Source organism: Cibotium barometz, chromosome 35, assembly GCF_041138505.1.
Source record: "Cibotium barometz isolate CiBa-2024 chromosome 35, ASM4113850v1, whole genome shotgun sequence".
Lineage (NCBI taxonomy): Eukaryota > Viridiplantae > Streptophyta > Polypodiopsida > Cyatheales > Cibotiaceae > Cibotium > Cibotium barometz.
In genome coordinates, this window is record NC_141080.1 from 11,530,898 (window position 1) to 11,549,660 (window position 18,763).

The following is an 18,763-nucleotide window of genomic DNA, read 5'->3' on the forward strand; positions in this document are numbered from 1 at the left end:
AAAAATCGCCCAAAATAGCCAAAAAAGATTGTGAGCTATATTCGAGCTACATTTTGAGTGTCTAAATGAAATCACAAAAAAAAACACAGAGACAAAGTTGAAAAATACTACAACTCTCTCATATAGAGTTTTTTCGAATTCCTTTTGGGACATATTAAAAAATGAGATGCGAATTAGGAAAAAAACTTACAGATTTTTTTTTATCTTGAGACAGTGATGGAAAATAGTTTTTCAGACCTCCTTTTCCATCTGGGAAGCTACTGGCATTCACCTTTTTTGGAAAAATATCTCTTAAGGTTCATGTGCGTGTAGTGCCTAAGCTAATTAGGGTAAACAGGCACTTGTTTGACCCAAAGAAGGGTGCACCAACAATGGGCTGTAAGAAAACCTACTATCAAGCCAAAAAAAACACATGTTCTTGCTCATTAAAGAGCAATTAGCAACGTTAAGATATGACAACGATAGAGGGATTACCTAGGCTCACATCCAGGTTGCTAAACCCAATGGTTGATATCTTCGAGGCATTGAGATCCATGCTCCAAATACATCTCCCAATACCTTTTACCATACCGACAACAAGCATGTCATCGGGTTTTACACCCCCTGTGACATCAATCCCTCTGGAATTTGGTCCCTTACCTTGCACTACCACAAGTCCTAAACCTTTAGAGGGCTAGGTACCAACCCTTTACAACCCCCAGATGCCCACACCTTGGATATGTTGACTAATCTCTAGGAAGGGGGATTATCGAAGGACTAAATGAGGTCCTACCCACATTAGCACCTACACACGGCCTTAGTGACTCATACAAAAACACGGCCATCTATTTTCAAAATCATGGTCAAATACCGGAGGATTTGACAATCCCCTTCTTGTATAATTGTCCAACAGTTATGAATTGGAATGTCGACTGTGGACCTCAATCCACTTCCTCTGGTCTCTGGGAAGATTGTCGTCTAGCAGACATGTGGTAATAAATGTTAGCATTTGATCATATCAAGTATCGGGAGGATTGCTACAGTTGTGAACAGTTTGGCATCCGGTAGGTCATCAGCTACTCCACTCGGGGCTTCTCCGGATTCCAACCAAGATAGATAATCCACTAGTGTGTATGATTTGCGCCTGGTGTGTGCACTATTGTGAACTCGAACTCTTGGAGTATTAGCATCCACCGTGCTAGTTTGCCTGCTAAACTTTGCTTATCCACTAGATATAACAAGTTGAAGTGATCCATGTGAAAGGTGAACTTATTACCCAACAAGTAGTGCCAAAATTTGGTGACATAGTAGATCATGCCAAGGGCTTCCCTGTGGGTGGTGGAGTAGTTTTTCTCAGCATCGTAGAGCCATCTACTAGCATAGTAGACTGGCCGAAACCATTTCTTCTCGGCCTCCTGCATAAGAACATTGCCAATGGCCACATCAGAGGCATCCATGAAGACATGAAAAGGCAATTCCCAGTTTGGGGCTTGCACGATAGGGGCTTCAAACAACACGAGTTTGAGATGCCAGAATGCAATGTCGCATTCTCTGGTCCATTGGAAATCTGCCTACCGTAGTTGCTAGGTCAAGGGAATTGTGATGTGAGTGAGATATCGAAGCATGCTACTGTGCCATCTGACCTGTCCCAAAAACCTTCTGAGTTCTTTCCCATTTGTCAGAATTAGAACTTTCTAGATGACCTCTACCTTGGCTAGATTGACTTCAATTCCTTCCTTGGAGATGATGTGGCCCAAAAGCATACCACTTTGGATAGCTACACCATCCAGATAATCCTAGAGGAATCCATTGACTTCCTTTACTGTCTTGGGTTTTGGCCATTCTACGACTGCTTGGATCTTTGCGGGGTCAAGATAAATCCCATCCTTTGATACTATGAATGCCAAGTATTCCACTTGGCATTCAAGAGAAATCCCAGCCTTTGATACTATGAATGCCAAGTAACCCATCCTTTGATACTATGAATGCCAAGTATTCCACTTGGTCAACAGAGAAAGAACACTTGCTCTTTTTTGCAAAGAGTTGGTGTTTCCTTAGGATTTCCAAGACCTTGCGCACATGATCTTCATGATTTGCAGCATTCTTTGAGTATACCAAGATATCGTCAAAGAAGACAAGAACAAAATCATCCAAGTATTCTCTGAGAATATCTTGCATAAGACGATTAAATGTCATCGGGGAATTAGTCAATCCAAATGGCATGACTGTGGACACTAGCTTGGCATTCTTGACCAGTGTGTCTAAGGGTTCGTTCATTCCCCAAATGAACCTAGCCATAAATTGCTCTTCGTCTAGAGGTGGTGTGAATACTTGAGTAGAAGAGCAAATGCATGGTGATATTCTTCCATGGTTTTGCTCCCCTGGTTTAGCTCTAAAAATTCATTCATTTTGGTTTCTAAGAACCCGGGGGGACAAAACCTCTTCCTTAAATAGGCTTTAAGATCATTCCAGGATTGGGTATTCCTATCTAGATGGTTGGTGTCACAATGGTTCCTCCATACCACCCTGGCTATTTCCACAATTTTCAGCCTGGCAGGGCAAGAGCCATTTTGCTCCGTTCATTGTAGCCTCTGACATCAAAATACTCGTCCCATAGCTTCCACCCATTTCTCCACAGCCTCGCCTAGGTTCTCCCCTTCTCCTTTGAAGGGTCCTGGCTGAGTTGTTCTGTGAAGAGCCTTGCGAACGTCGGGGTCAAGCTCTTCTTCATTAGAGAGAGGGTTTGGCTCACTTATACAATAGGGAATTTTTCCACAAAATATTTCTTTATTTATAGAAAGGTTACAATATGTACAGAGCAGCTCGGCTCCAGAAGTCAAAATATCCTTGGGAGACGCATAAGACGACGGTATTAGGCTATAGACATACCACGATACAAATGCTCCCTTACTGCCAAGGGAGCTACTATCCTCTCCTTTAGGAATAAAGTGACTAAGGAGTCTGTAGATTTGGCAAGAAAATCTGAAATTTTGAGACGCTGAGTGATATAAAATAACACCATGTATCACTTTCAACCTCATCAAAATCAGGATTAATGAGAGATTCTGCCTCAGCATCGCACGTTGGTTGCAAGAGGTGTGGACATATTGCCCGTGCAAACCACTTGTGCTACCGTCTCTCCGCTGGTGTCAGGGAAATATAGATCCTCGAAATGGCTTGCGAGTATGGCTCGGCTTGTTCGATTTGTAGCGGAAGAGATGAGATGCTCGAAGGCGAACACAGTCATGTCTTGTGACTGGGTGAGGTTGAGAATACCAGATAAGTGTGGAACTTCCATCTATAAAACCAAATTCTTTGATTAAAATTCTTTGTTAATGAAGCTTAAGGAATGAAAATATAATATGTAAATGCTCTTTGTGAGTTTTTACTACAAATTTCTGATAAGAATTCATTTGCCTTATTAGCTTTCAACAAAGCTCTAATACCAGCTGTGAGACTCCCGTCCCCTCCATGGTGCCCCCTCCGCCGCCGAGGCCCGAGGGTGCTAGCAGTGGAAGCAGCGTCAGCCTCTCACGCGGGGCAAGGATCCACACTCGGGGCCTCGCCCATGGATGTCTGGACAAGAGACTAGTCCGGCGGTTCCTCCAAATCCGAGCCCGAAAAAACTTCCCTCACTCGAAAGGCACAGGCAATTCCTCCAGGGAAAATCTTTGAACGGGAGAATTAATCTAACGGGTCAAAGCCTTAACTATTCAAATTGATCCGATCGAACTTGAAGTCACATGGTTAGATTAAAGAAGAGACTTGCACTTGGTCCATAGAATCACTGCTTTTTTCCTCCTTTAACGAGGCACAGCCCCACTGATTCCCTCCAACAGAACAAGGGTCTTCTCAGAACTTAATCTAACTAACGCAACAATTCCTATCTTAATGGTATCGCAGGAATCCTCCAATCTAGGGTAACCCCAACCGGCCCATGGGTTATTAGCCAACCACCCGACCACTGTATTGGTGGGATTCCTTTATAAAGATTTGGTTATGTTTTTCCCGGGTACCGAGGAAAAGAGTTTCTAGGCCCCCTAGCCGACGTTTCATGCAAAAATTAAGGTAGGCATTCCACATACACACCCAAGATGAAATTGCCATTTATAATAGATTCAGTTGTCTTTAAAACAATCCTTCAATAGAAATCATAATATTACTGATCATCATCCTCCAAAATTTAGAGTCCATTGTGTTACAAAATATGTCACATCTGGACTCTCCGTTTGAAGACTAGCTAGCCGACCAACGAGATCTAATATCAAAATTTGATTCACAAAAATCTTTCTTTTTAGTCCATCCGAATCTTCCTTGACGCACGCATGGGTGTCCTAGCAACCGCGAGCCCATGCATCACCTCGTCTCATAACCCTCTAGGATCCTACTTAGGTATCTTAGCACTTCACTCAGGGAGACCGCTTTCGTCGGTCCTCGCCCATCGTACCGGAAGCGCACCGTTTTAACCATATCGGGGCTGGTCAAGACCTCAACAGGCTTTGCAGGCGGCGAGTGACATCCCTCTATGACTCCCGCCAGCTATTGCAAACGAACCTCCTCTAAGTAAAACACATGCCAAATGCTTCCTCTAGCATTCTGGCGCGTAAAACAATCCTTTAAATGAAAACAGAGGTTCTATGCAAGTAAAATTCCCAGTTTGAGTTTAGCTCCACAAACCCCCTTTTCCTTAATTCCCAATTTCATAATGAGAATCCTTGATGTCTCATCAGGGTAATCTACCCATCATTTGACTGATTGTCCGACTAGATTCTTGGTGATTTCGATCAAAGAAAAACTAGTTTAATTCAATGGTAGTCTATTCTTTGTATTTAGGAACTGGAATCAGTCACGATTTTTTTGCTTGATTCAGATCAAGAAATGAACAAGTAGGTTTACTGTCCGTCCTTCTCGTACTCTAACCAAAATCGTTCAGTTTAGTTCTAACCAAGGATTTTCTTAGATAAACAACTACTGAACTTCTAATCGTAAAGAAATTCCAACTTTGTGAATTTCATTCTTTCTTTTCCATAGTAGATTGAGAAATGGTTTTATTAGAGAATATTGGGTTTTAATGAAAATACTCTTCTTCCATTTAATCTATTTTTGGGTAGATACCAATTTGGTGATTTAACCACATGAAATATCTAAAGATATCCTTTCTACCATTTAATTTCTCAACCTTAATTCAGTAGGTGCAATTATGGTGAAAATTCCTCTTTTGTCATTAAAAATTAATTCAAATCTTTCTCTACTTAAATATCATAAAAATTCTTCTTTTAAATAAATATAATTATCTATTTTTTAAATAAGCTTAAAATTTCTCTTTTCCTCATTTAAGGATTAGGTTCTAATTGTCATGGGAAATTCCTCTTTTATCATAAAATGAATTTATCTAAAATTTCTCTTCAATTTAAATAAAAATATACATTATTTTAAATATACCAAGAATTCCTCTTTTTCCATTTAAATGATTGAATTCCAAATATGATGGAAATTCCTCTTTCATCATTTAAATTTATTCATGCATAAAATAATTTTAACTAAAATTTCTCTTAAAAATTAAATAAAAATATTCATTAGTTTAAATATGATAAGAATTCCACTTTTTCCATTTAAATGATTGAATTTCAAATATGATGGAAATTTCTCTTTCATCATTTAAATTTATTCATGCATAAAACTAATTTATCTAAAATTTCTCTTTATTTTAAATAAAAATATTTATTATTTTAATATATCTATTTTTCTCTTTCTCCATTGAAAATACATGGATCTCCATTATCATGAAAATTACTCTTTTATCATAAAAATGAAATGACTAAAAATTCCTCTTTTTATCTAATTAACTATCTATGCATAAACATTAAAAATTAATTTTCCATGGATATGATGAGAATTATTCTTTTAGCATAAGATGACTAATCCTAGAATATGGTAGGAAGTCCTCTTTTCACATTATGCATAAAAATGACTTATGTATTAATTTATAAAAATTTTGTAATAGCTCTGCTGCTATTACTGATAATTTTTAATAATTTTGAAAAGAATAAAACTTAGTAATATAATTATGATAGATTAACTATCAGTAGATCTCAATCCAATTTGTGGATCTAAGTCATAAGTTCATCATAATTTATGTAACATAAAAGCATTAAAAAACCATTTCTTTAGCCTCTAGCTTAACTAGCATAGAGTTTGATTTTAGAATTAATAATTGCTCCATGAGAAGCATCATTTGAATAGAGAATTGATCATAGGAATGACCATTCTTTGGAGGAGAGAGATATACTTAAAAAATATCCTAAATTAAGCATAAAGATAATCTTTTTATGATTAATCATTAGAATTCATAGAGAGCTTGATTTGCATTGAAAAACCATTCATTTGAATACTTCTCAAGCTTAAGAGGGATTGAGAAGTGAAAACATTTAGAATATTAGAGAAAAAAACCATAAAATCACATCTTACCTCTTGATTTGCTTGTTTCTCTATTCTTAGAAGAAGCCCCCAACCAATCAATTGATTAGTATGTTTAGAGGAAAGCTACAAGGAAGGTTGAAGAGAGAGAGAAGCTCCAATCTCTCTAAAATGTAGAGGATTTTTAAAGGATAATAGAAAATATACTTATTTTAATATAATACTGGCATGGTCTAGTTCACAGATGAGAATACAAAAGAATGAGGGTCTATTTATAAGTGAGGGAGGCTACTAACTGAGTCCAACTAAGTTCTAGAATTTTCCAGCTTCAATTTGGCTGAATTTGGACAAGATTTAGACCAGTTTAGCTCCCATTTTGATCTAGTTTGATTCACGAGAGAGGAGAGATACAAATATCTTAATATTTTAGAATTAAAAACTCATTCACATGTGTGAAATAGATGCCTCCTTAAAGTCTCCCCCTCTCCTTACCAAGGTGTCAAAAATGTATCATTATACCAAAATATCTCATTTTTTTAGTAATATCTCATAGTTTTTAACTAATAAACCTTGTACTCAGTCAACTCTTCATCTTATGTGAGCATTTACTCATTTTTGGGTATTTTCTTTTATTCTTTGGATTTATCTCATCTCAACACTTGGATTAGTCTTATTGGCCCATAGGGACCTTAATTGGACCAGAATCCAAAAATTTCAGAAAATCTTTTGACCCTTAGGCTAAGGTCTTTTAAATCATTTTTAATTGATTCCTAATGCAGCTTGGAAAATTTAATTTTGAATTTCTATTTCAGAAAAACATATTTTTGATATTAGGAGAATTTGTTTATCCAAAAATATCTCAATATTGAATTATCTCTCTCTAGAATTTTTATCTCTAGGTAAAAACAAGAAAAAATAATATTTTCTTGTATTCAAAAATATCTCAATATTGAATTACTTCTCTCTAGAATTTTTTCTCTCTAGGCAAAAACAAGAAAAAATAATATTTTCTTGTATTCGAAAATAGGAAAAGATTACAAGGGATTGAAGTAAAGCCTATTCATTATTCAGGCTGAGGAGGATTCTTAGAGCCATCATCGCCCTTAGTTGGTGACCTCCCTCCCCCCTCACAAACTAAGAGCAACGATCATCCTTAGTTGGAACACAGGCAGGGCACTCTTTTACTTGTGGTTCCTTGGTATTATTGTTACATTGTTTGGATACTAACATAGATTAAGCTATGGATTTAGATAAGCTTGGAAAGAGGTAAAACGCCAAATGCACCATTGCAGCATATTTATCCACCTAGCATGGGTGACTTAACCCCAATCCAAATGAATTTGCTAGGTATGATTTTACTCATTGGTAATGATAATATAATGTATTTGTGTGGTGCATGCACTTACAAAATGTACTCTTTGTAGGAGTGTCTCATCATACCATGATAATAGTCCTTGGCGTTCCGAGTGAACATCAAAGTACTAGTTCCTCTACCATTATAGAAGTCTCCATGTTAATAGGCATAATAATCAATTCTGACCACATGTGAAAGGATTGTAAAGGTGTGTCTTTTATATTTTTTAATGACAATTGATGTATAACTCTACTCAACATGATGTGGCAGGACATCATTTTACAAAGATGATGGCATTTGTTGGGGATCCTTTAAAGATAGGCCATGCACTTCTGAACCAAGAGTGTCCACAAGAGCTAGAACATGTCTTTGGTATGTTGTAAAAGGTCAAGATGGGAGACATGACCTTTACTGTGAAAGGTGTCAATACAAGCACATCGTGTGATTGTATTGTAGTGAGGTTTCTCATAAGAGGTTCTGTTTATGGCTACCCTGATGACATTTTCCCACCATGAAATCTCTGCACATATGAGTGATGAGATGATTTTTCTTTCATTAAGACCTTATTTGTTGTGAATATGTTGCATATATGTCATGCTTAATTTTTTTGGGTATGTCATTCTGATGCCATGTAGATGGAGAGGAGCATGCATTGCTTCAGATTTGTGAGACCATGTTAGACAAAAATGGCTCTATTATTTTCATCGGTACTATGTGGAAACCATTATAGCTCAAGTCGAGCACTCTGGCTTCTCCTTAGACACCCTGGTGAATGTGTGATGTACATCATAGATTGGAAGGGCTTTTCGATAAGAGGTAAGCAACACTAACCATAGAGGTTGCCATTGAGCATCACTTTTTGCTGTAAAAAATCATCTCATACTCGTGCAGATACATATCCTTGTTGCTAATACCTTCACGAGCAAAACCATACATTGATCCTTGCAACATGATGCACTGAGAGCAGACACCCAGATGGGACAACATGGAAAGTATAGAGTTAACATTTTTGTGCTCCAAAATAAGGGTGTTACATTTTTTGTAGATTTAAGAGAGATGTTTTCTTTGTAGGTAGATCTCAGCGTGGATATGACTTTTGGGATAGCATGTTCAAGCGTCATGTAAAGCAAGGGCAAGTGATAGTAGAGCTTTATGCTAGATGTGGAGAATGTGCTACGGTAGCACAAAAATTAGGCATGAACATTGTTTGTATTGATCCTGAAGAGGATGTGGTGGGAGGGTGTCTTGATGAAGATTTCATTATAGTGCAATAAACATATCTATTTGTGAATATTCAAGTGATTAGGTTTAGCAATTGTTTATGATTATGTCATGATCTTATTTCTCATATTAAAAAGAGAGAAAGAGCAACGCATGTTGGGGTTTCGTAGTAATAAGACATCATTCTCCTCTAACAATGATGTTTATGGACAACATGTCATACAAACCAATAAAGAATCAATATTTTCTATATTGTGTGGATGAATAAGGTAGTGAAGCGTTTGTAGACTCAAGGGAGGATAGAGAGAGTGAGAAAAGAAAAGTACTAAAAGAGTGAGTGAGTGAGAGAGAGAGAGAGAGAGAGAGAGAGAGAGAGAGAGAGAGAGAGGGAGCGAGAGCAAAAAGAAGGGAGGGGGGGGGAGAGAGAGAGAGAGAGAGAGAGAGAGAGAGAGAGAGAGGCAGGGAGGAGAGTGAGCAAAAAGAAGGACAGAAAGGGTGAGAGCAAAGAAAAGGGTAGAGAGAGGGAGAGGGAGAGGATAGAGAGAGTAAGTAAAGAGAATGATAGAGAGAGTGAGACAAGGAGAGGACAAAGAGAGCTAAAAAAGAGAGAGAAGGATAGAGAGAGTTAGCAAAGAGAATGATAGAGAGAGAGAGAGAGAGAGAGAGAGAGAGAGAGAGAGAGCCAAGAGAAGGATAGACAGAGAGGGGAGAGGATAGAGAGAGAGTAAAGAGAAGGATAGACTCGAGTGAGCAAAGAGACGGAGAGAGAGAGAGAGAGAGGAGGATATAGAGAGCGAGAGAGGGAAGGAGGATAAGAGGTAAGGGAAGGAGAGAGAGAAAGAGAGAGAGAGAGGGAGGAGCATGGGAGATTGAAAGGGAGGGAGGGAAAGGGAAATTAAGAAGAGAGCAAGAGGGGGAGGGTAGAGAGATTAGAGAAGGATAGAGAGAGTGAGAGAGGGGGGGATAGAGAGAGTGAGTAAAGAGAAGGATAGAGAGGGTGAGAGGGGGAGAGTAAAAGGGAGGGAGTGGGAGGGAGATGAAAGAGAGTGAGAGAGGGGGATGGAAGAGGGTGGGAGAAGGAGAGACAAGGAGGGTGGGACAGTGAAAGGGAGGGAGCGAGAGGAAGGGACAGTGGTAATAGATAGAGAGAGAGAGAGGAAGGAGAAAAGTTGGTGGTGTGGGCTAGACTGGGCCATGGTGATTGTTCAAGTAAAAAAAAGAAGGCCAAGAAAAGCTCCCTCCCAAGATCCCTCCACCAAGCTCCCTCGATGACCATCCCCTAGAGGCTTTATGCATAAGACTCATGCATAGGCTATGAATATTTTTATGTATAGAGACTATATGTAGAGAGCCTTTATGCATATATAGGCTATGCATAAGATATATGCATAGGCTATACATAAAGCCTTATGCACAAAGACTTTGTGAATAAAGCTTTGCACAAAGAGGATTTATACTATACATAAATCCTTTATGCATGAAGGATTTATACTATACATAAAGCCTTTATGCATGAAGGATTTATGCATAGCTATCAGGGATTTCATTAACGTCTTCACAATTTCGTGATCACGTTAACAAAACCTATTGTTAACATATTAAAACTTGTGATCACATTGTATATTCACATGACCTGAGAAATGACCTGCCGGAACCCACTATTCCAGTAACACCTCCGGGCTTCTATCATTCCCGGCGGGCCCGCCGGGATACAGAGTTTTCCCGGCAGGCCTACCGGGAATGATAGAAGCCCGGCGGGCCCGCCAGGGAAAACAAAAAACACCGGCGGGGTATTATTCTGTATATAAACACTGCCCGACACCCATCGTACAACTTTTGGGAAGATAGTCCTTGTTTTGGCGGCGTGATATCTCTCCTCAAAGTACTTGTAGAGCTCTCGAGTTGCTAGAAGTGTTCTCTTGGAAAGAACGTCCTTATTTTAGGGGCTGTTGTCTTTCCTTGTAGGCACTCCTAAGGCTATTGGGCCACTCGTCCTTAGTTCTTTGAACTGGGGGCAGGGTGTGGTTCGTAGCTAATACTTGCGGAGATTTAGGGACAAATTTGGAGTCATTCAGCTTTGCATTTGAGCCACGTACATAATCTACCTCATTCTGCTTTATGAATGGTTTGATGGAGCCAAGAGTCCTGCTTAGGGGCTTGTATTGGTTCTTGATACTTGATATAGTTTAGAGTAGACAAGGGTCTATTGTCCTATACTAGAGTATTGGGCATGCATAGATCTTTGATTTTTTTTGTGAATGTTAGAGAAGGTCTATTGTCCTATACTAGAGTATTGGGCAAGCATAGATCTTTGATTGTGTAAAGTATCCTTAATTGGGTACAAAAGGCATCCTTCATCGGGGGTGCAATGTGCATGATAGTTTCGAAGTAGTTTTGTAGTAAGACCTTGCAAGATAGTTTGAAATAGTTTTGTGTTATGTGATGATCTTTTGTATTTGTCAAGATAGTTTCGAAGTACTTTGTCTGCAGATGTATGTTTTGTTATATGTGAGTGATTTGTTGTTTTTTCATTTGTGTATTCATTGTTATATGCTTGGTTGAATAGGTTATTTGTTGAGATGGAGGACAATGTTGGATCCAGTGATACCTCCAATAGAGTCCAAATTTCAAATAGCAGGAAAAAAAAGGCACCTGGGATAGAGTGGCAATATGCAATTAACGTTGGTGATCGATTCATAGATTGGGAGTGTAAGCTATGCCATGCAGTAAAATCAGGTGGGGCGCCTCGACTAAGAGAACACTTTTTAGGCGGACCGAAGAAAAAGTCATGTACCCACCCCTCTGCACCTATAGTGGCCAAACGCATAAGAGAAGAAATTCAAAAGAAAGATTCAAGAAAACATGACACTCCTAACATTAATGTATCAAGGCAGCAAGAACACTGTTGTTCTAATCATCAAACTCCCGCTACATCGCCTACTTGTACCCCGAACGGCAATATGCAGCCAGAAAGTAATCTACCCAGTGCATCTTCTTGCAAGCAAAACTTTGACGTAGGAAATATACCCATGCGTCAAACTTCATTGCAAGAAAGCCTACGTCAAGGTCGACTCGATGATGCACAACTCGTCCTTGCTGAAGCGATTTACTTTTCTGGGAGTGCTATGATGATGGTAGACAGTGAGCATTGGAAGAGAGCATGGAAGAAAATTGGTGAGTTTGGACCAGGGTTTTCACCGCCTACGTACCATGCTATGCGAAATGATCTATTAGAGAAATGTTATGTGCAGGTAAAAGAACGTGTACAAAGAATAATTCTTAGCAATATAGAGCTTTTTGGATGTAGTATAGTAAGTGATGGATGGTCTAATGTGCAAAGAAAACCATTAATTAATGTAATGGTTATTTCACCTAGAGGTGAGACTTTCATCCGTGCCGTGGATTCAGCTGGTTTAATCAAAACTGGGGCTTACATTGCTCAAGTCATTAGCTCTGTGATAGAGGAAGTGGGTGCCAAAAATGTAGTCCAAGTCGTCATGGACAATGCAAAAAATTGTAAAAATGCATCCAGAATCCTACAGCGACAATATCCACATATTTTTCCGGTAGGCTGTAATACTCATAGTTTGAATCTTGTATTAAAAGATTGGTATAAATCTGATGATACCAAATGGTTTGCCTCAATCGTCGACACTGCTCGCCAGCTTGTGAAATTCATGCTCAAGAGACAGAGAGTTTTGGATATGTTTCGACCTCGCATGTCAGTTATGTTAAAGCTTCCAGCGGAGACGAGGTTTTGCACTCACTTTTACACTTTTGAGTCTCTTCTTAGAAATAAAGATGCAATTTGTGAAACATTTACATGCATGGCATTTCATGACTGGGAGAACACTCAACTTGAAAAAGTGAAAGAGAAAATCAAAGTCTTGAAGGGAGCGCTTACGAGAAGAAGTTGGTGGAACAGTGTGATGGATGTATACCATGTAATGATGCCTGTTATGTATGCTGTACGAAGCCTTGATCAAAGAGCGCCTAATCTCGGAAAAGCATGGATGCAATGGTGGACTGTCCAGCGGAGTTTGGAGTGTCTTGAGAAATTAGAGCATTCAGTGGTGGAAAAGCAATGGCGTGTACCATTCTCCAGTAGACAAAGAAAAGTTCTGTTGAAGTACTTTCATGCTAGATGGATTGGAGCGCATTCACCACTGCACAATGCTGCTTACATGTTAGATCCTGAATATTGGAATATGGATTTGATGTCCAACGTTGAGGTGGTGCAAGATTTTTATAAAGTGGTAAACACTTTCTATAATAATGATGATGATCGTGTACAGTGCATAAAGGAGATGACCTCATTTCGGTTGAAAGAGGATTTATTTTCCAACTCCCTTGTTCAACAAATGGCTAAAGAGAAACCTGCATGGAAGTGGTGGATGATGAATGGTGGTGAGCATTATGCTTTATTGCGCAACCTTGCGATGAAGGTTCTAAGTCAATGCTCAGGCTCAGAAAGAAACTGGAGCATGTATAAATATATTCATAGTACTATTCGCAATCGACTTCTTGCAGATCGAGCAGATAAACTTGTTTACATGTACTGCAATGAAAAGATCTTGCGAGACATCGAAAGCGAAGAGTATGAAGAAGATATGCCCAGATGGATGTACAATTGTGAAGATGTAGTAGACAAGAACTTTGATGTTGGACGTACGTTGTGCACCACCCTTGAGATAGAAGACAATTTAGACATTGACTTAGATGAGCTTAATTTAGCAGACGAGAGAGTAAACGGTGAAAGAATTTTGGAGCAAGATACTGACATAGAGGAAGAAGTCACTTCATTAATTTAATAAAAAGTACTTGTACAAATGATCATATTTGGAGAAATTATCAATACAAAAGTAGAATTTGTTTTTCTTAGCTCTCATCTTGAAATAAATTGCGAATTGCACTAGGAGTTGCATCTAAAGGTCCTGGTGGTTTATATTCGCTAGCCATGCCGAACACTGTATAAATACCTTGATTTATTGGGACATTGCACAATGCACATGTGGAAGTATTTTGCATTTGTCTCACTAAACATATTAAGTGGTAGTAGTGTCCACATGGTAGTATATACTGGCCGCTCCACCCATCGAATACTTTGTAACATACAGGACATTGGGGGGTGGAGGAACTTGTAGCCTCAGCAAAAACTCCCACAAGATCAGGATGTATCAAAAAATGAGAGATGTGGTTTCCTTGGCGCACAGGAGCAATACGTGAAGAGATGCTCTGCACATCTTGGCTGATCTTTGTTAGCTGCTCTTGAATCCCTCTATTGGCCGGGGGAGGAGTTGACGCTTGAGTTAATCGATCAGCTTCTTTCTCCTTCTCTGCTAGCTGTGCCCCTAAGCTTTCTTTGACCTGGTTTAACTCCAGTCCGGCGCCCTCCACCATGAGAGCAAGTTCTTCTCTTGTGAATGTCACTGTCTCTTCACATATGTCGTGGGTGTTGACAGTGGCCTCTCTGGAGGCGAAGTCCACTGGAGTTTCCAGGATAAAGTGAGCATATAGCATTTTAGCAAAATAGAGTGGAGCATCGGCGTTGTGGAGAGGACGACCGTACACCTCCAAGAAAATGCGCTCGGCATTAGTTTTGATATCATTGTGAGTGCAACGAGAAATCTTCCATCTTCCCTTCTTACACAAGGAACTTTGGTTCATTCTCTATATAGGAAAAAAAAAGCATTCACTACATAATTCCCTAGATATAAATAAACATATCTAGGAAAAGTGCAAACTAGAGAAAATGAAACACTTTCCTAGGTAGGCTAACTAGGAAATATGTGCATGGATTTCTCTATATAGGAAAATTTACCTACATAGGAAATTTTTTCCCTATGTAAGTTTCCTATATGATTTCTCTATATAGGAAAATTTGCCTACGTACGAATTTTTTCCCTATATAGGCAAGTTTGCCTACATAGGAATTTTTTTCCTATGTAAGCAATTTTTCCTGTATATCTCAAAAATTCCTATGTAGGCAAATTTGCCAATATAGAGAAATCCATGCACACATTTCCTAGTTAGCATATCTAGAGAAATGTTTTCCCTAGTTTACATTTTCTCTAGATATCCTTATATCTACCTATGAAATTATATAGTGAATACATTGTATCTCTAAATAGTGAATACATTGTATCTGTATAAAGGGAATACATAGAAGCTTACCTTTTTCTATCTATGAATCACGTTAATATACTATTCACCAGACATTTTATAAACATTTTAAGATTATCTATCAAATATTAAGATATACAATAGGTGTCCCATGTTAGATCTACATATAGGACTACGTTCATTAGAGAGGTTTGGCTTATCGTTTCACCACCTGTACATACATGCAAACACATCTTAACTTTGAAACTTCAGCAAATAACAAAGACAAATTTCAGCAAATAACAAAGACACAAGGGAAGGATCACAGCCCTCGTAACTCAATCTTGATGTCAATGGAGCATAGCCTATAATTAGTTGGATGTTTCTATGAAGAGGAGTCCCATGTTAGAGTGGCAACCCTATTGCTACAGCTCTCTACAACTCTCAGCTTTCTACCATGCCCCATGGGACAATACACATCTCAACCTTATGAGGGCAAACCTCCTGATGCAATGCAACCTTGCAGGAAATCAACTCAGCTCCCACAGGTTGGACATAGCTCTTATAGTAGAGATTATATCAACTAGTATCTATAGAGAAAGTGCATCTAACACCACAGTCAAGTCATTGTAGTCAAGCATCCTAGACAAGATGAAACGGCCTTAAGCACTACAAGCATTCAACCAATCTCATTAGCTAAACTTAGCCAAAATGCATAGAATGTTTGCATAGGCTTAATTTATTGATGGCTAGATTAAACCCATGTGTTTGCATAGGCTTACTTTATTGATGGCTAGATTAAACCCATGTGTTGTGCTGGTTTGTTTAGGCTCCCTCTATACACTTGGATCCCTGCTACATTGGGTGATAGGGTATAATCATTGATGAATGGCCTCTCATAATCAAATACAGTATTTGTAACACAAGTTGATAAAAGAATCAGCAAAGAAGGGATAACATTAAAGAATCAAGATATACCTATAACCCATGCTTTTGTCAAGCCCTATGCCATTGTTGCTTTCTTCATGAAAATGAGGTTGTTGAGTGTATCCTCCATACTCAACTCAATCAGCATCTGTGACATTACCAATTTGAAATAAGTACCAACTTCAGGCTACCCAAAAATCCTCTTAATAATAGAAACAAATTCATATAAAACACTTGCTTAGAACATCACATGTAATCACGAGCCAATGTTACCTCAGATTATTTGCCTGGATGAATCACAAAACCGAATGAATATTAAACCCTTACATATCTCATCTTTTGTTGATCTATCACATAGCATCTAAGAAAGTCTTCTATAGTCCTAATACCATTCTGTTGGAGCCTCTTATGAAAAGCTCCATCTTTACCGATCTTGTCGAATCGCCACACCTCGTCAACAAAAGCTACGGGAGTCCTTTTTGTAAAAAGAAAAGCACAAAAATTAAGAATATCATGCAAATAACCAAACTCTAAATAAGAGGGGGTGGTTTTGTAAACTGAAAAGCACAAAAATAAAGCATATCATGCAAATAAACAAACTCTAAAGATACACAAATAACCAGATAGCTTACATATTATGTATCCTCCCTACAGGCGGAGTACGCATGCAGCTTGCCAAACACCAGCTCCATTAGAACCACCCAAAATTGGTAGCTTACGAGATACTAAATCCATGAAAACCACCCCAAAACTCGTAGCTTTCTAGACACCAACTCCATCAAAACCACCCCAAAATTGGCATCTTGCTAAACAAGCTCCATCAGACCCACCCCTTATGTCTGGCAACTTGCTCCATCAGAACCACCCCTTGTGTCTAGCAGTTTTCTATGGCCTTCATGCTCAAGAAGGGGGCAAGAGATTGAGCCCAGACACCTATAAAATATGCAGTACATAATTGGCAACAACAAAAGACCATGGATAGTGCAAGCAAGAATCCTTTATAACCAACCAAAGCCAACATATTTTACATGCTTCTCTATTGCCTCTACTTCTTTCTTTACCTGAAGTCCTTTAAAAAGAATCACTAACCTGCGAATGCTTTTGATAATAAATAGAGATGCCATCCTGGAATCGTTCATGGTGGGCATCATTACTGCAACTGCCTCCATTCCCGCGCGATGACCCCCGCCACAATCCTCTGCCTGAACATCCTGGCATTCTTCTGCACTAAGGTGCCCCCATTGTAAGCTGTAGAGATGAGAGATGCAGCCACACAGAGGAATAATCACAAAACAGACCATCTCAAAACAGGTAGGTCTTTGGCAGTGGCTCTTCCCATGTTAAATTTCACTAACCCATATTTTTCTGATAGATATTCTGCATGAGTAGTACAATGAGACACACAGTTTTCGCCTAAAGACTTCAAATTTCATTTTTTACTTCCTACAATAAAGAATGGATTCTCAAGAACACACACCTGCATGCTCCCTGGATTCACAAGAATTCATATGGTCAGTGGTTTCTGCTTTCACTGCTGCTACTATTCAAGCATGGGAGCTCTAGAGAGGAACACAACAACTGAATTTATATAGAAGCAACATTGCTCCCCCATTATGTGCAAAAACATCATTTTCTTGCCCAAGATCAAGTTGCTTGCTTTCGATCTTCCTTCAGCAACAACAGGTCATCATCTGCTTCGTTGTCTTCTTAGCCTTTCGACTGTGGGCAGCAGGTCAAATTCTGCTTCATTATCTTCATCATTGTGGTGCCCGCTTTTTTGGGGCTGCAGGTCTGAGTTTTTTGGTGAGGGCGGAGCCTAGGGCGATGACCGCCTGCGAGGTGAAGTTCTCCGAGGCGATGAGCTCAATGCCCCTCCACTGCCTCCCCTTATCCTTCTCTATCAGAACAAAGATTTCCTCGTCCACAGACTTCAGAGACGTGTTCCCCCATTCCGCGACAGAGGCCGCCATAGCCAGAAATACTCCCAGCCGCAGAACTGGGAGTTCATCGTGCAAGCGTAGAACAAACTCGCTGTTGTTGCTACTCTCCTTGCTCTCTGCTCTGAGAGAAGGAAGCGATGTTGATGAGAGGAGGAGGCGATCGTGTTGCTTTTACTTGCCTGTAGCATCGGACGCCGCTTGTGCTGAGTTTGAAAACCCTTGAAAGTGCAGGGTTTCTTCACACCCAAAAGTAAAAGAACAAGCGGGAAATATCTCTTTTAATTTTTATTCAATTATTAAAAGATTTTTTTCAAGCCTCTTCATATTTATTTATTGTGTCAAATAAATAGATACTTATTATCATTGTGAAGGCTCTTGATATTGATTCATAGTGCTAAAGAATTAGATTTTACCATTATAGATATTTTATTAATTTTACCTTTACAAATAAAAATATAAGAATAGATATATATGTATACTTTTTAAAGGCCTTTATACTGGTATATATGTATTTAAATATTTAAATAAAAATTATCGTGATGCTATACCATATATAAATTTAATATCACCATAAAACACCATAAATAGACTACGATACACATAGACACATATGTATATATTATATTAAATCAATACAAAAAGGGGCTTCTATTCTAGCATCTGCTTTGTAAAAATACTCCTCAGCTATGCAAATTTTAGCTTGGTTGATGGGATTTGATCGAGACAATATCTATAAAAGATATTATAATCAAGCAATTTTAACATATGTGTACTATAATCTAATTAACGTTTGTGTGTGTAGTATACATCATTCAATATTACA

At 38.8% G+C, this 18,763-nt stretch overlaps 1 protein-coding gene across 6 annotated transcripts; it reads right to left on the reverse strand.

The window, feature by feature from the left end:
- Positions 1-15,345: 15,345 nt before the first annotated feature.
- LOC147618157 (serine hydroxymethyltransferase 4-like) lies at positions 15,346-18,173 on the reverse strand. Of its 6 annotated transcripts, XM_086774581.1 has the most exons (4): positions 17,090-18,173; positions 16,274-16,933; positions 16,052-16,148; positions 15,348-15,925 (listed from the first exon to the last, which is right to left on the reverse strand). In XM_086774581.1, the coding sequence occupies exons 1-2, from the start codon at positions 17,299-17,301 to the stop codon at positions 16,834-16,836; spliced, it is 312 nt and encodes a 103-aa protein (XP_086630707.1). In that variant the 5' UTR covers positions 17,302-18,173; the 3' UTR covers positions 15,348-15,925; positions 16,052-16,148; positions 16,274-16,833. The 6 variants fall into 6 exon arrangements, with proteins under 6 accessions (XP_086630706.1, XP_086630708.1, XP_086630707.1 ...); XM_086774580.1 differs by having other exon boundaries at positions 15,346-16,148; XM_086774583.1 differs by having other exon boundaries at positions 15,349-16,933; positions 17,090-17,248; positions 17,478-18,173.
- Positions 18,174-18,763: the final 590 nt, after the last annotated feature.

Coding starts and splice junctions, on each gene's coding strand:
- LOC147618157 (XM_086774580.1), bottom strand. CDS start 17,301: ATGGTCTGTTTTGTGATTATTCCTCTGTGTGGCTGCATCTCTCATCTC. Junction 16,934..17,089: donor ATTATCAAAAGCATTCGCAG/GTTAGTGATTCT, acceptor CATATTTTATAG/GTGTCTGGGCTCAATCTCTT.